This window comes from Pyrus communis, chromosome 6 (assembly GCF_041283825.1).
Source record: "Pyrus communis isolate YQ-2024b chromosome 6, ASM4128382v1, whole genome shotgun sequence".
Taxonomy (NCBI): domain Eukaryota; kingdom Viridiplantae; phylum Streptophyta; class Magnoliopsida; order Rosales; family Rosaceae; genus Pyrus; species Pyrus communis.
The window spans coordinates 10,113,543-10,131,678 of record NC_142570.1 but is presented as its reverse complement, the minus strand read 5'-3'; the positions used below and the strand labels follow the sequence as shown (position 1 = coordinate 10,131,678).

Genomic DNA, 18,136 nt, shown 5'->3' with positions numbered 1-18,136 from the left:
CTCAGGTAATTACACAAATTTTCCTTGAAAGTCTTTTTTGTTCTTTAACTGCGTTTACTAACGCATACGAAATAAATAGAAAAAAAGCATATGTAGCTCAATGTATAATTATTAGGAATTGTATTAAAAAAGAACGGTTGATCTCATTCTCATTTCTTCACTCTCTTATTACAATGTTTTGATTTATAATTTCTCTTGTTTCAAGTAAAAAAACATATCGTAAATAGAATTTAAAATGGAGTATTGTCAAATAAACTAAACCCAAAAGGCATTCTTGTTGTTTCTCACATTCCATTGTGGTTTTGTAAATTCTTTTACATCTATTAGTTGGTATGTGGGATAAAGGACAAAAGGAACAAAGAAGAACAGAGTAAATCCGTGACAGCATGCAGGACGAATGCGGTGAGAGAGGAAGAGATTCAAAGCCCAAAATGCCCTTCAAACTAAAGTTGATTTTTAGATCTTGTGCGCAGACTTTTTTTTTTTTGGAAAGCTAGATATATTAATCAACACAAAAATGCCAAAAGTACAACGTAAGTCCACAACAGGGCAAGCAACGATCTTATGCACACTTTAGGCAACTCTTATTTACACTTTTCTTTTGTTGTCCAGCATTTTAAGCACAATATTTTATTGCCATAGGGTAGTGATTTTATTTCGCACAACCATTATATCCTTTTGCACTCATACTTTCATTTTTGCCGTTTTATTTATTCAATTTTAAGCCTATGAAAAGGACGAGAATGCCGAACGTGTAGTTAGAAAAAAAATAAAGTATGAAAGTCATTTTCTTTTAAACCCGCTCAAGGAAAATGTGCAAAATGAGATTCTGGGAGGGAGAACACATTTCAATTTGTGTATCATCATTTTTGTGTCACATATATATGATCTAGGCATTCTAAGGCTTTCAGAATTTGACAATGATAACGTTTTTTCTGGGTTTCATTTCTTGTATCTTCACAATTGTCTTAGGATGAGAGTGAATGGCCGGTGATTGAACCCCTTCCGTCTTACGATCGAGGAAGGGACAACACAGAAGGTGGAAGATTCATCAGTCTGATATTTGGAACCAATCTCACTGATGTTGTAATAACAGGTAAAACAACCACGAAATTTAATCAAATTATGAATTATACTATACAGAAAGTTGTTGAAATTTGCCAAGTATAACACAAACGAGAATCAAGGGAATCAAGGGACAACAATAGAGGGAGTACAGAAAGAGAAAACAAGAGTGAAAATCGCTATCCGAAATTTTTTGGTCCAATTAATCTTGATGTATGTTTACCGTATCAATCTACGCATTGAAGCTACCGGAAGTGGGGAGTTTGTAAGTTGTAACGGGCAATGCCGATGCATCACTGTACCTGCGTCAAGTTCTCAAAACAAGGTCCAATCGAGACATCATCACGATGAACAGAATAACAAATCCAGGAAAGAAGCAATAATCTGCAATGTGCAAGATCTGACCAAGTAAAAACACGAAAAAAGCTCTTCAAATCTTTCGATTTTATATGCTTAGTAAAAAGAAAGAAATCCCACATCCCAAGTCCAAATCAATACAACATTTATAATCTTTGAACAAAGCTCGAAATCATTTTCCCCCATCCTCACTTCAATATACTGCTTTGGAGCCTTTGCAAGCGTTCACTAGGGGGCTTCACCGATGTTCGTAGGACACTAATTCCCTCAAGTATTTAAGCTCCTTGCGCATAATTTGACCGTGAGTTACGAGCGAAAGTTCTCAAGAGCTAGTTCCCTTACGGGGAACGGTGATTGATTATACATTGTTAAAAGATAGTAAGTTCTTCATAATACATATATCTACAGCCCTAGCAGAGCATTTTCGTTTAATGGGTTGGGTCTGGATTGAACTTCACTGCTTCTCTCCAGATGAGCTCTTTGATGTGCTCTTCAGTGCACGAAGGTTGCTCAAAATCAAAATGGAAAGGCCTTGCGCAGATGGGCTCATCATTGTTATCATGAAGGGACGACAAGTATGGGTGACAAAGTGCCTCGTCAACTGCAGATAGACATAGTAAGTCGGGAAAAGCATGGACTAAATGAAATCCCTTCGAAAATTTGGACACATTTCTCATACCAGTAATGCGTCTACTAGGATCGAACACAAGCATTTTCTCCAGCAAATCCACAGCCCCAGGAGACATATTAGGGAATCTAGCAGCAAACTGTTGCCTCCGGAATTGTGGAAGCTGTTTTGCATATCTTCGGGCATTATCACTTCGAAGAAATCCAAGGCTCGCATCATCAGGTGAACCTATCAACTGTAAACAGAAACAATAGCAACACACTAGGTTTAACGTACATCTCACAAGCACGAACATATAAAGACTTTCGAGTTTAAAATAAAAAAGCAGAACGAAGCATTATTCCCAATGAAATGATAGGATAGAAGAATGATATGAAACCCAAAACCATGCCATATTGTTACTATCAAATTAACAATTTGCACAATAATATTTAGAGGGTAGTGCTATTCACACACCCATTTTTACCTCCCACGTCCCTGTTAATTTTTGTCCACGGCAGCTAGAAATTGAGAGGGATGTGTGAAAGGTAAAAATGAGTGTGTGGATAGCACCACCCTATTTAGAACATATCAACAACCTATCTTTTTCCATTTATATCCAGCTAATCTAACAAACTTCAACCGCAGATCAAAACTAGAAAGCATGCTTAACTAGATTTTAAGTTCATTTGGAAGTTCCACAAGTAGTACCTCCGTAATAAGCCTCAGCTGATGGACATAGTCTTTCCCAGGAAACAAAGGTTCTCTCGTCATGATTTCACCAAGTATGCAACCAACAGACCAGATATCAATTGCAGCTGTGTACTCTGAACAATTAAGTAGCAACTCTGGTGCTCGGTACCAACGAGTGACAACATACTCGGTCATGAAATCTGTCTCAGATGTTGTTCTAGCTAGTCCAAAATCTCCGATTTTAAGGTCACAGTTAGCATTTAGAAGCAGATTACTTGGCTTCAAATCACGGTGCAAGACATTGGCTGAGTGCACATATTTTAGCCCTCGTAACAACTGATACAGAAAGTACTGCATAGGATTCAAAAAATATTAATACCCTGCGTGACTTCGAACCCAAAAAAACCAAACAAACCAGATCACAATACCATATTATGAATTATAAACATTGTCCGAAACATCAGCCATCTTTGATATTTCTTTTTATAAAAAAAAACTGAGAAAATATTTACAATAGTAAAAACATTCTGATAAGATGTTACTAACTTTTAACAGTTCAATAGCAACAAAAAATACTTTTGTAGTAACAAATCAATAATTTATCTAACTGAGCTTTTTCCTGTATTATTAACAGTAATCACAAATATTTAATACTGCATGAATTCTCTTTAATCAACATCTATCTCTTTGCCATTTGATCACTACATCCAAGGTGTTTGTGTCTAAGTTTCCATCTGCATTTTTCTATTAAAATTAGAAGTCCATATTCATCGAGCATCAGACTTACAGAAACTGCCACTTAGAAACCTCTAGGAACAGAGAAAGAAAAGTAAAAGATTATATGGTTAAATCCCCTATGCAATCAAAATATGCAATAAATTCGCAACAAACCAATAATATATTAAGAATGTGAACTATATGATTGCAAGGACAATGGATGAAGTCCCAGTGATATTACTGATTCCAAACCTGACAATGATCATCTGTCAGTGGTTGGTCAGAACGAATGATCTGATGAAGATCAGTGTCCATCAATTCATAAACAACGTAGACGTCATTGAAAGTCTCTTTTTTGGGTGGTCGTACAATGTCCTTGACAGAAATAACCTGTAAAGGGAATTAGCTGAGGTGTAATTCTGAGCAGACCCATAAGAAAGAGTGATATATGTAGTCCAACAGAAAATAAACAGATAAAGGCACATGGAAATGAGTCCTGATCTGCAATATGGCAATCAAATTCAGACATGCTGTGTGTAAATCACATTCTCTTTTGATAGTAGATAGCCATTAACGATAAACAAAGGAATCGGACTGCTGAAGAACATTCCTCATAGAAAGTCCCAGAAGACAAATAAGATGTTAAACCCATCATAGATTCAACATGCTGTAGCCTGTAAGGCATCATCCAGAGTCTTTAGCGATGTAATACCATATCAGCATGTACCCTGTCTTAGACTTGCTTTCAAGTTGTATAACTGTTAGAAATAAACTTACATTTTCATGGTCCATGTGACGAAGAAGCTTGATTTCTCTTAGTGTCCTTTTGGCATCTATTATATTGTCAAAAGCGTTACCAATCTTCTTAATTGCAACTTCCTCATGGGTGTCTGAATTAACGGCCGCACTGAAAAGCAAGAAATTGTGTTATTGACTGCTCTGTTAGCCAAAGATTATACTTGTAGAACGAACAACATGGAAAAGCCTTTTGCAGTATTATAAGCGCCCTTCTAGGCTAATCTGCTCTTCACTACACATGATGAGCAGAAGCAATGGCATGAAACCACGCTTACCAACTTCATGAACAGCAAAGAATAGATGCCTAATCCTATTCAACAAACCAGCTTCGTTGTACGTTAGCGGTTAACTGAACTGATTGAAACACGCATCTATCTGAAATTCGGAAGAAAATACTCCTCCTCTAATTTGTTTCATGCTAAAGTATGCATAATATTCAATACCAGCACCAATAAAACCTCTAATCCAAGATATCAAATAATTTACACAACAAAGTGGCTCGAATAATAAACCAGTCACACAAACTTCTTCTTACTCTATTTAAAACATTTTTTCTGCATAATAATCAAACTTTTCCATAGGCCAAACTCATATTGACAAAGCTACAACCAATTCCTAAGTTTAGCACAACTGTCAAGATTTCAAAAACACGGGCAAGCGGCCCACTGTCATCCACACCGATATCGTTCCCCTAACTTGCATGTTACCACCTATATCACAACAAGGTCCCACACACTCTGGGAGCCCACCGCCGGTCCCTCCATTTCAAATTTATTACAAAAGGTAATTAGAATCGAACCACTCAACATAAGTAACAAAACATGTTTAATTTTGTTTGTTTTTCGACGTGGGGTTCTTGTATTCTTCAACCAAAAAAGCCAACCAAACATAAAAAATAAAAGTTTAAAACGAATCGAAAGTACCCCAGATAGCAAAAGAAGCAAAAGATCAGGACTTTTGAAAGCAGAAAGCTCACCAGACAATGCCATAAGCACCTCTCCCAATAGGCCTAATGGGAGGCACGTACTTGCTGGAGACCTCGAACAAGTTCCCAAACACATTGTACTGCGCATATCTACCGCCATGGGTGAGCACCCTTTTGATTTTTCCGTCCGCCGAAGCAGCAGCTGCAGAGCTCGACTCCTTGGCAGCCATTTCCAAACTTCCAAATTGCAAAACAAGCGCTTTTCTCAAAAGGGTTCAAAAACCCCCAAGTGGGTTGTTTGGGGCTTTAATGGCGCTCGTGAATCAGCACAGCAGGGCAGAGAATCAGCTTAGTAGGTGGATTTTTCGGATAACAAATAATGGGTTTTGTGTGAAACTCTTCTGTGAATGCAATGCAATGCAAAAAAGCCAACTGCTTTTGCTTTTACAACAACTGCTTATGGTGATCGTGAGAATGGTTTGCAAAATCCGTGTCTTTTGAATGGGACTTTTCTTGGTCCAAAATTTTGAACACGAAATTGGGAAAAGTGAGATTAAAGTAAAGTAAAACTGGGTCTTCGTTACACACGTGATGCATCAAGCACACGCGTCTATTACTTTTGACCCCAACAATTTCCAAAGCCTAGATGGACCACGTGGAAGGTAGGCCTGACAAACGGGTCGTGCCTATCGTGTTCGTGTCGTTTTCGTGTAACAACTGTTATCTTAACGGGTCGTGTCGTGTCACACCCGTTATCTTAACGGGTCCTTAACAGGTCGTGTCACTTTACCCAACGGGTAAAGTGACCCGACCCGTTATGACCCGTTAAGAAAAAAATATTTTTTTAAAAAAATTTGCACATACCACACATTGCCACATAAATATTACTTCAAAACATTAAAACATTTCTCGTTCAAGTACTATATCTACACTCGAAAATCCAAGCATATACAAACAATTTTGACGGTTTGGATCCCTGAAATTAGTTTTGGAGAATTCGTAAAACGATAGATTGACTAACACTTAGAGTTTATTTATACTTTCATTAAGTATAACATAAGATTTTGTGGTATCCACTTGTGTAAATATTTTAAATTGAAGATCGAATTCATTCATTGTATTCATATAGGGTCAAGGAGTGTAGTTATAAAAAATCATCAAAATCGGAGTTAAAATAACCGTTAAATCGTGATTTTTCGTTTATAACCGTTGAAAAGCTTTGTCCCGTTACTTGATCTCTGAATGTTTTTTTTTTTGTGATTTTGTGCTGATGTGATCTCCAAGCATATACAAACAATTTTAACGGTTTGGATCGTTGAAATTAGTTTTGGAGAATTCGTAAAACGATAGATTGACTAACACTTAGAGTTTATTTATACTTTTATTAAGTATAACATAAGATTTTGTGGTATCCACTTGTGTAAATATTTTAAATTGAAGATCGAATTCATTCATTGTATTCATATAGGGTCAAGGAGTGTAGTTATAAAAAATCATCAAAATCGGAGTTAAAATAACCGTTAAATCGTGATTTTTCGTTTATAATCGTTGAAAAGCTTTGTCCCGTTACTTGATCTCTGAATGTTTTTTTTTTTGTGATTTTTTGCTGATGTGATCTCCAAGCATATACAAACAATTTTGACGGTTTGGATCGTTGAAATTAGTTTTGGAGAATTCGTAAAACGATAGATTGACTAACACTTAGAGTTTATTTATACTTTTATTAAGTATAACATAAGATTTTGTGGTATCCACTTGTGTAAATATTTTAAATTGAAGATCGAATTCATTCATTGTATTCATATAGGGTCAAGGAGTGTAGTTATAAAAAAATCATCAAAATCGGAGTTAAAATAACCGTTAAATCGTGATTTTTCGTTTATAACCGTTGAAAAGCTTTGTCCCATTACTTGATCTTTGAATGTTTTTTTTTTGTGATTTTTTGCTGATGTGATCTTCAAGAATATACAAACAATTTTGACGGTTTGGATCGTTGAAATTAGTTTTGGAGAATTCGTAAAACGATAGATTGACTAACACTTACAGTTTATTTATACTTTCATTAAGTATAACATAAGATTTTGTGGTATTCACTTGTGTAAATATTTTAAATTGAAGATCGAATTCATTCATTGTATTCATATAGGGTCAATGAGTGTAGTTATAAAAAATCATCAAAATCGGAGTTAAAATAACCGTGAAATCGTGATTTTTCGTTTATAACCGTTGAAAAGCTTTGTCCCGTTACTTGATCTCTGAATGTTTTTTTTGGTGATTTTTTGCTGATGTGATCTCCAAGCATATACAAACAATTTTGACGGTTTGGATCGTTGAAATTAGTTTTGGAGAATTCGTAAAACGATAGATTGACTAACACTTAGAGTTTATTTATACTTTTATTAAGTATAACATAAGATTTTGTGGTATCCACTTGTGTAAATATTTTAAATTGAAGATCGAAATCATTCATTGTATTCATATAGGGTCAAGGAGTGTAGTTATAAAAAATCATCAAAATCGGAGTTAAAATAACCGTTAAATCATGATTTTTCGTTTATAACCGTTGAAAAGTTTTGTCCCGTTACTTGATCTCTGAATGTTTTTTTTTTGTGATTTTTTGCTGATGTGATCTCCAACCATATACAAACAATTTTGACGGTTTGGATCGTTGAAATTAGTTTTGGAGAATTCGTAAAACGATAGATTGACTAACACTTGGAGTTTATTTATACTTTTATTAAGTATAACATAAGATTTTGTGGTATCCACTTATGTAAATATTTTAAATTGAAGATCGAATTCATTCATTGTATTCATATAGGGTCAAGGAGTGTAGTTATAAAAAATCATCAAAATCGGAGTTAAAATAATCTTTAAATCGTGATTTTTCGTTTATAACCGTTGAAAAGCTTTGTCCCGTTACTTGATATTTGAATGTTTTTTTTTTTTTGTGATTTTTTGCTGATGTGATCTCCAAGCATATACAAACAATTTTGACGGTTTGGATCGTTGAAATTAGTTTTGGAGAATTCGTAAAACGATAGATTGACTAACACTTGGAGTTTATTTATACTTTCATTAAGTATAACATAAGATTTTGTGGTATCCACTTGTGTAAATATTTTAAATTGAAGATCGAATTCATTCATTGTATTCATATAGGGTCAATGAGTGTAGTTATAAAAAATCATCAAAATCGGAGTTAAAATAACCGTTAAATCGTGATTTTTCGTTTATAACCGTTGAAAAGCTTTGTCCCGTTACTTGATCTCTGAATGTTTTTTTTTTTGTGATTTTTTGCTGATATGATCTCCAAGCATATACAAACAATTTTGACGGTTTGGATCGTTGAAATTAGTTTTGGAAAATTCGTAAAATGATAGATTGACTAACACTTAGAGTTTATTTATACTTTCATTAAGTATAACATAAGATTTTGTGGTATCCACTTGTGTAAATATTTTAAATTGAAGATCGAATTCATTCATTGTATTCATATAGGGTCAAGGAGTGTAGTTATAAAAAATCATCAAAATCGGAGTTAAAATAACCGTTAAATCGTGATTTTTCGTTTATAACCGTTGAAAAGCTTTGTCCCGTTACTTGATCTCTGAATGTTTATTTTTTATGATTTTTTGTTGATGTGATCTCAAAGCATATACAAACAAGTTTGACTGTTGGGATCGTTGAAATAAGTTTTGGAGAATTCGTATGCCATCAATCAAGTTCCGTGTGTGTGTGTGTGTATATATATTTATTAAGTAGATTTAAATCTATTTATTTTGTATGTATAAATTATAATTGACTGGTTCACGGAATAGTACATACATCACGTGTCACGTGTGTCATTATAAAAATAGTGAGATATGTCATGACAGTCATGTGTGTGATAAAAAGTTAATAACTTAAAAAAAAAAAAAAAAATTTCTCACCACTTCTATTAATTTTCATTTTTCCCTCTCTTTTTTGTTTCTTTTTCAACTTTTTCTTATCATTTTCACTTTTCCCTCCAACATCTTTCCCTAATTCCCTCACTTTTTTGTTTTATTTTCAACTTTTCTTAACATTTTCATTTTCCCTCCATTTTTTTTTCAAAAAGGGCGGCAAGTTGGCAACGGCAAGAAATTGATTATTGAAATTTGAATGGAAAGAAATCACATCAAATTTCAATGGATGCAAAATCATGCAATGCATCATGCATATTAAATTATTAATTAATAATTATTATAGTTTTTATAAAATTTAATATATATATATATAATTATTATAGATAGACTTAATATTTTGGGGGTATAATTATTATAGTATATATAATTATTATAAATTTTATAGTTAATTTAATATATATATATATATATATTATAATTTTTAGGGGTATAAAATTGTAAAATTAATGTATATAATTATTACAGTATTTTTTTAGGGTTATAAAATTATAAAAATAATATTCTGCTTATCGTGTATCGTGTTACCCACGTGTATACCCGAACCAACCCGTTATCTTAACAGGTGCTTATCGGGTTACCCGATAACGACCCGATTCGTTATCGTGTCGACCCAAACACCTGTTAATTTCGTGTCGTGTCGTGTCGGATTATCGAGTCGTGTCAGAAATTGTCAGGCCTAGTGGAAGGACTGAGTGCTTACGACACGTCGTATTTGGCCAAGACCACCTGGTCATGCCCGATACGACGGGTAGTGAAACTGGTCATACAATGGTGAAGAGGATCCTAACGCTTCGAATTCCGAAATATAGGATATGCTGGAGAACCATTGACTTGTCTCACGTTATGAACTTTTTAGAATGAAATTACAAATAAACAAAAAAAGAATCGTCAACTTGTGTCTTCATCTAGCCTACTATTACTTATTATTCCAAACATACCCATCTAGCATTATTTAGGCTCCGCTTAGACCATCTTTAATGGTAACTTAAAATTTAAAAATATTTAGCCTAGAAAATTTAGGTTTTAGTCCAAAAATAGTTTTTCTATTCCAACCCTTCTGACCTAAAATTTTAGCCCCATATTTTCAAAGAATGAATTAAGGCTATTTTTTTTTTAAAATTAACTTTTAAAAAAAAATTATGTAGACTATCCTAAATTAATTTTATGAACATTTTAAGCTAAAATATTTAAATTCCGATAAATTTTGAAAAATCACTAAATCAATATATGAAAATCATGATAAACCACATAAACTTAATACCAACGACATTTAATAAACCACATAAACTTAAAAAAAAAAAGAAAAAAAAAAGACAATTAATAAACCACATAAACTTAATACAATCGAAAACTCATAGACTACATAAACTTAATAATGATATCCATCATCTTGACTTGGTGATGGACTTGGGTGATAATCTTAAGATGAATCATCATCTTGAAATATACTCCTTATGGCATTCCTTCGTAAAATTTCCTTTTGTTTACCACGTAAGTATTTCTTCCTCTCTGGAGTGTATTTGTCGAGGTCCTCCATTATCAAATTAGTTTCGTACCTTTCGTGCTCCCTATCCCCTTCTTCCTTCATGGCCAAAAGCATTTGGGCCGATTCTTCTTGCCGACGTCACTGGTTTTCATTCATTCTTGCCATTTCGCTAGCAAATTGTGCACGTGTCGGATCTTGGGACTTCCTTCTTCTCTTTGGTTCCTTTTGCTTATCTCTACCCAGAGGCCTTGCAAAAGAAGAAGTTGGGGTCATTTGTTCAACACCTTCATTGTCGGCAAAATTCACATCTTCATTGACATCTTTTGGGGTGTGGCTTCTCTATGAAATAATCTTCCACATTGTTGGTTCACATCGGTTCCCCACCTCGGACAATCCTTGAGGATGTTCCAAGCATGATGCAACTTAAAAGCTTGATTTTTTGGTGTAGTTCTTGTCTTGTAATTGTCATTACTTTGTCACCCTATGCAACAAATACATAAAAACAATTAGTTGCAAAATTCTATTATGTACATGACAACTAAAATATCAACAAATAAACTCACAATTTCTGAGGCGCCCCTTCCACTAGGCATGTCAACCATGGCTCTCTCCAAGCTTCCCTTCCACAAAATGCACGCTTTGTTAATAATCTTCCACCGATCATAAACACCACCAACTTCCCTTCGACCGGCATTGGAGTTTTCATAGAACTTATCAATGATTTTACCCCACAAAACCCTTCTATTTTGGTTCGTGCCGACGGCACCATCTTCGCTAACAGAAATCCATGCCAAACATAAAGCAATATCTTTGTCAAAGGTCCAATTACGACCTAACATGCTCTTTTGCCATCTTGAAAAATTTGGAAATGAAAAGAAATGGTAGAAAGAAAAATTGGAAGAATTGTAGGAGAAAAGTGAGTTTTGTGTGGATGTTTTAACAAATACATAGGTATTTATAGAGTTTTTGGTTGAATTTTAAGTTAAATAATTGTTTTAAATTATTTTAGCCGTTGGATTTAAATTTGGACCGTTAGATTTGATTATATTCGATCTAAGCCGTTGGATTCAATAAATATATAAATATAAAACTAAAAAAATAATATTTTGAACCTGGACTGTTGGATTAACCAATGGCCCATTTAAATCCAGTCGATGGATTGAAAAAAGTAGCCGTTGGGCTACATAATTGGCTGACACCCGGGGGACAACCCCACATGGGTGGGCCCGACTTATCTCCCTCTCTGGCGCGTGCAAGGATGATTTCACTGTGTGGGTGATTGGAAGCTGGGTAGTGTGCTTCACAGCCCCTGTTTCAGTCTCAGTTGGTGGGACCCATTTTGCTTTGTGGCCTAAAATTGGGCTGGTATTTAGCCTCATAATAGGTTTTAGGTTTTAGGTTAATTTTAGGTTACAGGTTCGAGTGGGTTTTTTCTTGGGGGGTAAAAGGGGGGGGGGTGCGGAAGGGCAAGGGAAATTTTAGGTTTTAGGTTATTGTTGAAGAAGGTCTTAGGTGCTTAATTTCCGTAAATTCAATAGAGTGAGAAAATAAAGGATAGTCAAAGAGTATGAAATTCAGAGTTTCATTCCAAGTCGTCAAGTTTTATGAAAATTGGTCAAGGAAAAAACTTTAGGACACCGAGTCCTTTCTTTAGCCCCACTTTCTCTCACAAAAATACACGAGCCCCCTGTTTTTTCTAGTTAATTTGGTTCTGCTTGTGTCATGTCAACGTAACAGCTTCTTATTAAAAATTAGTCCTCAACCAAACTACCATTATTCTTCACTTAAAATAACCAAACGGGCCCTTATTTCTTAGACTTGGGAATAATTGGACTCACCATGTTCATATCTAACAACTCCAAAGAATATAAACTGATATCTGCTACTTGCTCAAGTGGTATGCATTTTCACATTCCTATCTTTCCAAATTTTAATAGTTGCTCAGGGTAGAGAACCTTTGAATATTTCTAGGGCCAAATTGGAAGAATTGTAGGAGAAAACTGAGTTCTGTGTGGATGTTTGAACAAATACATAGGTATTTATAGAGTTTTTGGTTGAATTTTAAGTTAAATAATTGTTTTAAATTATTTTAGCCGTTGAATTTAATTTGGACCGTTATATTTGATTATATTCGATCTAAGTCGTTGGATTCAATAAATATACAAATATAAAACTAAAAAAAATAATAATATGAACCTGGACCGTTGGATTAACCAATGGCCCATTTAAATCCAGTCGTTGGATTGAAAAAAGTAGCCGTTGGGCTACATAATTGGCTGACACTCGGGGGACAACCTGTCACATCCCGATCCGGGACGGATCACTTCCCGGGCCCGCTCCACCACCGTAGCACGATATTGTCCGCTTTGGGCTTACCATTCCCTCACAGTTTTGTTTTTGGGAACTCACAAGCAACTTCCCAATGGGTCACCCATCATGGGATTGCTCTAGCCCCCTTCTCGCTTAACTTCGGAGTTCCTACGGAACCCGAAGCCAGTGAGCTCCCAAAAGGCCTCGTGCTATGTAGGGATGGGAATAAACATATAAGGATCACTCCCCAGGGCAATGTGGGATGTTACACAACCCCACATGGGTGGGCCCGACTTATCTCCCTCTTTGGCGCGTGCAAGGATGATTTCACTGTGTGGGCGATTGGAAGATGGGTAGTGGGCTTCACAGCCCCTGTTTCAGTCTCAGTTGGTGGGACCCATTTTGCTTTGTGGCCTAAAATTGGGCTGGTATTTAGCCTCAAAATAGGTTTTAGGTTTTAGGTTAATTTTAGGTTATGGGTTCGAGTGGATTTTTGGGGAGGGGGGTGGTGGGGGGAATTTTAGGTTTTAGGTCATTGTTGAAGAAGGTCTTAGGTGCTTAATTTCCGTAAATTCAATAGAGTGAGAAAATAAAGGATAGTCAAAGAGTATGAAATCCAGAGTTTCATTCCAAGTCGTCATGTTTTATGAAAATTGGTCAAGTAAAAAACTTTAGGACACCGAGTCCTTTCTTTGGCCTCACTTTCTCTCACAAAAATACACAAGCCCCCTGTTTTTTCTAGTTAATTTGGTTCTGCTCGTGTCATGTCAACGTAACTGCTTCTTATTAAAAATTATTCCTCAACCAAACTACCATTATTCTTCACTTAAAATAACCAAACGGGCCCTTATTTCTTAGACTTGGGAATAATTGGACTCACCATGTTCATATCTAACAACTCCAAAGAATATAAACTGATATCTGCTATTTGCTCAAGTGGTATGCATTTTCACATTCCTATCTTTCCAAATTTTAATAGTTGCTCAGGATAGAGAACCTTTGAATATTTCTAGGGCCAAATATCACTCCCACTCCAATTTACCAACTTTGAAGATGATTGGTTTTCTAGTCCCACTCAAACTTTATATACTCATCGAACCACCCATGATACTTGCCTTTGCGCACTGGGTGTACCTCTTCTGTGTGTCTTTCTCGTGGTGGAAACAGGACAAGGAAATACCCGACCGACTTGCCAGGGTTCGAGGGCGAGCAGGGTTTTTATTTTTATTTTTATTTTTATTTTTTTATTTTATTTTATTTTTTTTAATTTTAATTAACTGCAATATTTTGACAAAACTTTTTTTGGATACATTGACAAGAATAATCTTAGAGGTTACTGTCACTAATACTCTGATGATGCATTGAACTCACAGATAAAAGATTTTGTTGAACTGTCACAGTTTTTACATGTATTTGAATTTTGATTCATGTGCAAAGACAAAAGGGGTTTGTACATATCAACATTAATTTATCTAAAATTTAAAAATCATTCACCCATTCATATGAATCAAATAAACTGACAATTCTTCGTGAAAATATTACTCGTTATCATAATTTTAGGTTTGTTCAATACAATGAATGACTAATGATCTCTAAATTGAATGAATTATCTTAAAGATGATCTTTAAATGATGATAAAAAGAACCAACAATTTTGATTAAAAAGTTTGTATGTCGAAATTAATGATGCAAATGGTCATTGCAACGCATCAAGTGCTTGGCTTGAGTTTTTGGTGGAGAACAGAACAAAAGGGTTATGTCAAGTTTTACGAGGCTTTCTCTTAGAATCTCAAGTTGGGAAGCCATAAGGACAGCGAGAAGGATCATGTCACCAGGATGGGGGAGAGCCAAGGGGACATTTACTACATCATCGGTGAGGCAGGAAGGCAGTGGAGGACTATGATGGGATGAAGCTCGAGGACAAACCAGAGGAAGAGACGCAGAAAAAGGAGAAGAAACAGGTCGTTCGAGAACCTGTCAAGACGATCAAGGACATTCTAGGGGAGAGAATAGAGAAGGTGGTGTCTGACAGAATCGTGGACTCACCTTGCTGCTTGCTGACCGCCATGAACGGTTACGTGGCCAACAAGAAGATTATGGAGATTAACCCTGACCACGGCATAGCGAAGGAGCTAAGGAAGAGAGCCGACGCGGATTAGAATGACAAGTCAGTGAAAGGACCTTGTGCCGCTGCTCTATGACACTGCTCTTCTGTCTTCTGGTTTCAGCCCTGATGACCCCAACACCTTTGCCGGGAGAATTCACTCGATGCTGAAATTGAGCCTGGACATTGATGAGGATGACACCGCACGTCGAAAGAGAATAAGATTGAGGAGAGGCGGACGAACGATAAGCCGACTGAGCTTCAAAACAGTACTAGTGTTTTTATACGTGTTTCTTGTAGGCACGCATAAAGATCGTCCGCGGATCTGGCTAATGTTAATTCAGTATCCAAGTTTTGTAATCTTTTGTTTCAAATGTTTACTAAAGATCTTTCGTTAACGAGGCACCATGTAACGAGTAGATGTGATCATATATAACATTTCCAACTTTTAGTTGTATATCTGACTGTTAGACGGTGAATATATTGAGTCCAAAAGATCAGATTTCTCAAGTACGAACTATATAGTAAAGGTAAAGCCATGAAGCTAAAAGTTACCAAACATTCATAGAGAAATTGATCCAAGGCTTTATATAGATAGACGACGAAACGAAAACAATTTTGCATAGTGCGATTCAAAGACCGAGTATTATAAAGTTAACATCTAATACAATCCCTCGACTATTTCAAACCTTGACGATTTAACAAAACTGCTACAATCTCCTAATATAGAATATGCCATCTTGTTCTCAAAATCCAACCTCAGGAAACCAAGCACTGATCAAGTAACAACTCCCTCAAGAAAGGTTAGAGCTGCTAGCCGGGCCTGCACCGAAACCACCAGCTCCACGACCGAAGCCAGGCCTTCCACCAGGGCCCTGCGATACAGAAGCAATAAGCAAAGATAAATTTAAAGGTTTTTGGACGATGTGCAGCAATATATACAAAGACATGGCAAGTAAGAGAAAGGAAGATGAGTCAAAGTCCAAAAGAGAACAATTACAGCTCGTCTTATGAGTCAGTTTCAAGCTAGAATAGGATCATATTCCAAAAGTGAGTAAATATTGTACTCATGCAACACAAAGCTCCATGGCTGTCGATAATAAACTATCAAAATTTCCAAAAATAGTGAGCCAAAGAAAGCCAATTGCTTACCTTACAAACAGTAAAATATTAGAAATTATTGGCAACAGAAAAATTACCCCAAAAGAAGGCTTGAAATCAGCAGGAGCTCCACCCTTATCACCAAAGTCACCACCAGGTGCACGGGGTCCTCCACGGTACCCATCCCTGTCACCACCGAATCTACGCTCTCCATCAAAGCGAGATGGGCCACTGTACAGACAGATAATCAACAATCCAAATTATAACCAAAGCGACTTCAATCATGTCAAAATAAATTCGCACAACAGGAAAATGTTGCAAATCAGACAAAGCAATTTCTTCCTGCATAACCAACATTATATCTACCAAAAAACTTAGTGGTTAAACCCAAAAAAAAAAAAAAAGATCAACAGATTTAACAAACATTTCAATAATCTATTGTGCCCGAAACAAGTTTCGATTACTCCAACCCTTACTGCAGATTTTTGCAGAACTCAGAAAGCAAAACAATTTTAGTCAAAAGGTATCAAATTTAATCAATCAAACAAGCAACCTACACAAAATACATGTACATAACAACTTATCAGCCACGTAAACGAACATTTAAGAATTAAAATGAAAACAATATACCCTTCAAATACAATATCCCAAGACAACCAGACCCAATTTGGAAATCAACAAATGCAATCAAAAATAAAGAACAGGAAACAAATCGATTACCGTGGGCGGTCACCAGACAGCCCCATTGGGCGGCCAGCAGGTTTGGCCTGCTTCTTCAAAGTTGCAGGGACAATCTCAGAAGGGAGATTGAGGTAGGTCCTCAAAAACTCAATACCGTCATTGGTAAGGTACCAGTAGTAATGCATCCAAGCAAAAGTTTCTCTCACATACTCCTTCGACTTAAGGCTCTGCATCAGCTTAATCACCTGCAGGTTCGGCACATCGATATCCGGGTGCTTCGCCAAGTTATAGTCCTTTTTTGCATAACAAACTCCCTCTGCCCAAATTATATTTAACGAAATTCAACAAAAAAATTGAAAAAACTAATCTTTGCAATTTGCATAGCTTTAAACAGAAATATCCCTCTGCTCAAATTAAATTCAACAAAATTAAACAAAAAATTGAAAAAAAATTAACAACTCTAATTAGAAAAGTTAACAAAAATCTAATCTTTATTTGGGTACCTTGAAAGAGGTACTTGGAGATCTCACGACGGTTCTTCTCTGAAATGATCTACGACAGAAAAATAACAGAACCAAACGAACAAATCAGAGAAATAAACAGATAAACATGTTCTTTTCCCACCATTTCAGTTTCTCAGGAACCAAACAGAGGATAAGAGAAATTTGGTTGAGAAAATACCATGGTTGGGGATGAGCTAACGACGGCAGAAGGGGGACCCGGCGGCGAAGGTCTGGGTGCTCTGGTACTCTTATCGTCTGCTCTGCTGTGTGGAGTTAAACCCTAAAACTCTGCTGTGTGCGACACGTAGTGGGTTTTTTGGTAGCAAGATATGGGCCTTGGTATCTACTGCCCTAGTGGGCTTTGAGGATCTTTCGTTCTTTCAACTTACTCATGGGCTTGCTTAGCCCTGATATTTTGGACCCGACTCATTAACCCGATCCGACCTGATCCGATCAGTTAATATTAGTATTTGGATGAATGTTTAACGGGTCGGGTCGCTAACGAGTGAACCCGTTAACAACCAATTAAATAACGGGTCACTTTGGATCAACACGTTAGTACCCGTTAGTTGATGATGTTTCAGTAATTTTAGTCAAGTCTTAATAACAAAAAATAAACTCTATGCAAATAATAATAATAATAATAATAATTGTTAACGGGTCAAATGGGTAACCCGTTAGTTTAACTGGTCGGATTCGGATGACCCTTTAGCTTAACGGGTTGGGTTCGGATGACCCGTTAAGTTAACAGGTCAGGTTGAACCCGACCCAAACCGAATAAATCCGACCCATTTACAGGTCTAGGCTTGCTTAGTTTCTGTTATATTATGGCTGGCCCTGAGA

General features: G+C 36.1%; 2 protein-coding genes across 2 annotated transcripts; both read right to left on the bottom strand.

Annotated features, from left to right (window-relative positions):
* Window positions 1–1,492: 1,492 nt before the first annotated feature.
* Window positions 1,493–5,752, bottom strand: LOC137711143 (mitogen-activated protein kinase homolog MMK2). Its single transcript, XM_068450351.2, has 6 exons — window positions 5,214–5,752; window positions 4,217–4,346; window positions 3,692–3,829; window positions 2,741–3,073; window positions 2,102–2,285; window positions 1,493–2,023 (listed from the first exon to the last, which is right to left on the bottom strand). The coding sequence occupies exons 1-6, from the start codon at window positions 5,390–5,392 to the stop codon at window positions 1,851–1,853; spliced, it is 1,137 nt and encodes a 378-aa protein (XP_068306452.2). The 5' UTR covers window positions 5,393–5,752; the 3' UTR covers window positions 1,493–1,850.
* Window positions 5,753–15,573: 9,821 nt separating this feature from the next.
* On the bottom strand, window positions 15,574–17,612 carry LOC137710909 (small ribosomal subunit protein eS10z). The gene is made up of 5 exons (XM_068450069.2): window positions 17,472–17,612; window positions 17,294–17,342; window positions 16,830–17,106; window positions 16,208–16,340; window positions 15,574–15,883 (listed from the first exon to the last, which is right to left on the bottom strand). The coding sequence occupies exons 1-5, from the start codon at window positions 17,472–17,474 to the stop codon at window positions 15,803–15,805; spliced, it is 543 nt and encodes a 180-aa protein (XP_068306170.1). The 5' UTR covers window positions 17,475–17,612; the 3' UTR covers window positions 15,574–15,802.
* Window positions 17,613–18,136: the final 524 nt, after the last annotated feature.

Excerpts from the sequence above, each read along its gene's own strand:
- LOC137711143 (XM_068450351.2), bottom strand. The coding sequence starts at position 5,392 with ATGGCTGCCAAGGAGTCGAGCTCTGCAGCTGCTGCTTCGGCGGACGGA. Across the intron at positions 3,830-4,216 it reads GTCACATGGACCATGAAAAT|GTTATTTCTGTCAAGGACAT; the intron begins GTAAGTTTATTT and ends TTCCCTTTACAG. Across the intron at positions 3,074-3,691 it reads TGACAGATGATCATTGTCAG|TACTTTCTGTATCAGTTGTT; the intron begins GTTTGGAATCAG and ends AATCCTATGCAG.
- LOC137710909 (XM_068450069.2), bottom strand. Across the intron at positions 17,107-17,293 it reads CTCCAAGTACCTCTTTCAAG|AGGGAGTTTGTTATGCAAAA; the intron begins GTACCCAAATAA and ends TAATTTGGGCAG. Across the intron at positions 16,341-16,829 it reads CTGTCTGGTGACCGCCCACG|TGGCCCATCTCGCTTTGATG; the intron begins GTAATCGATTTG and ends CTGTCTGTACAG.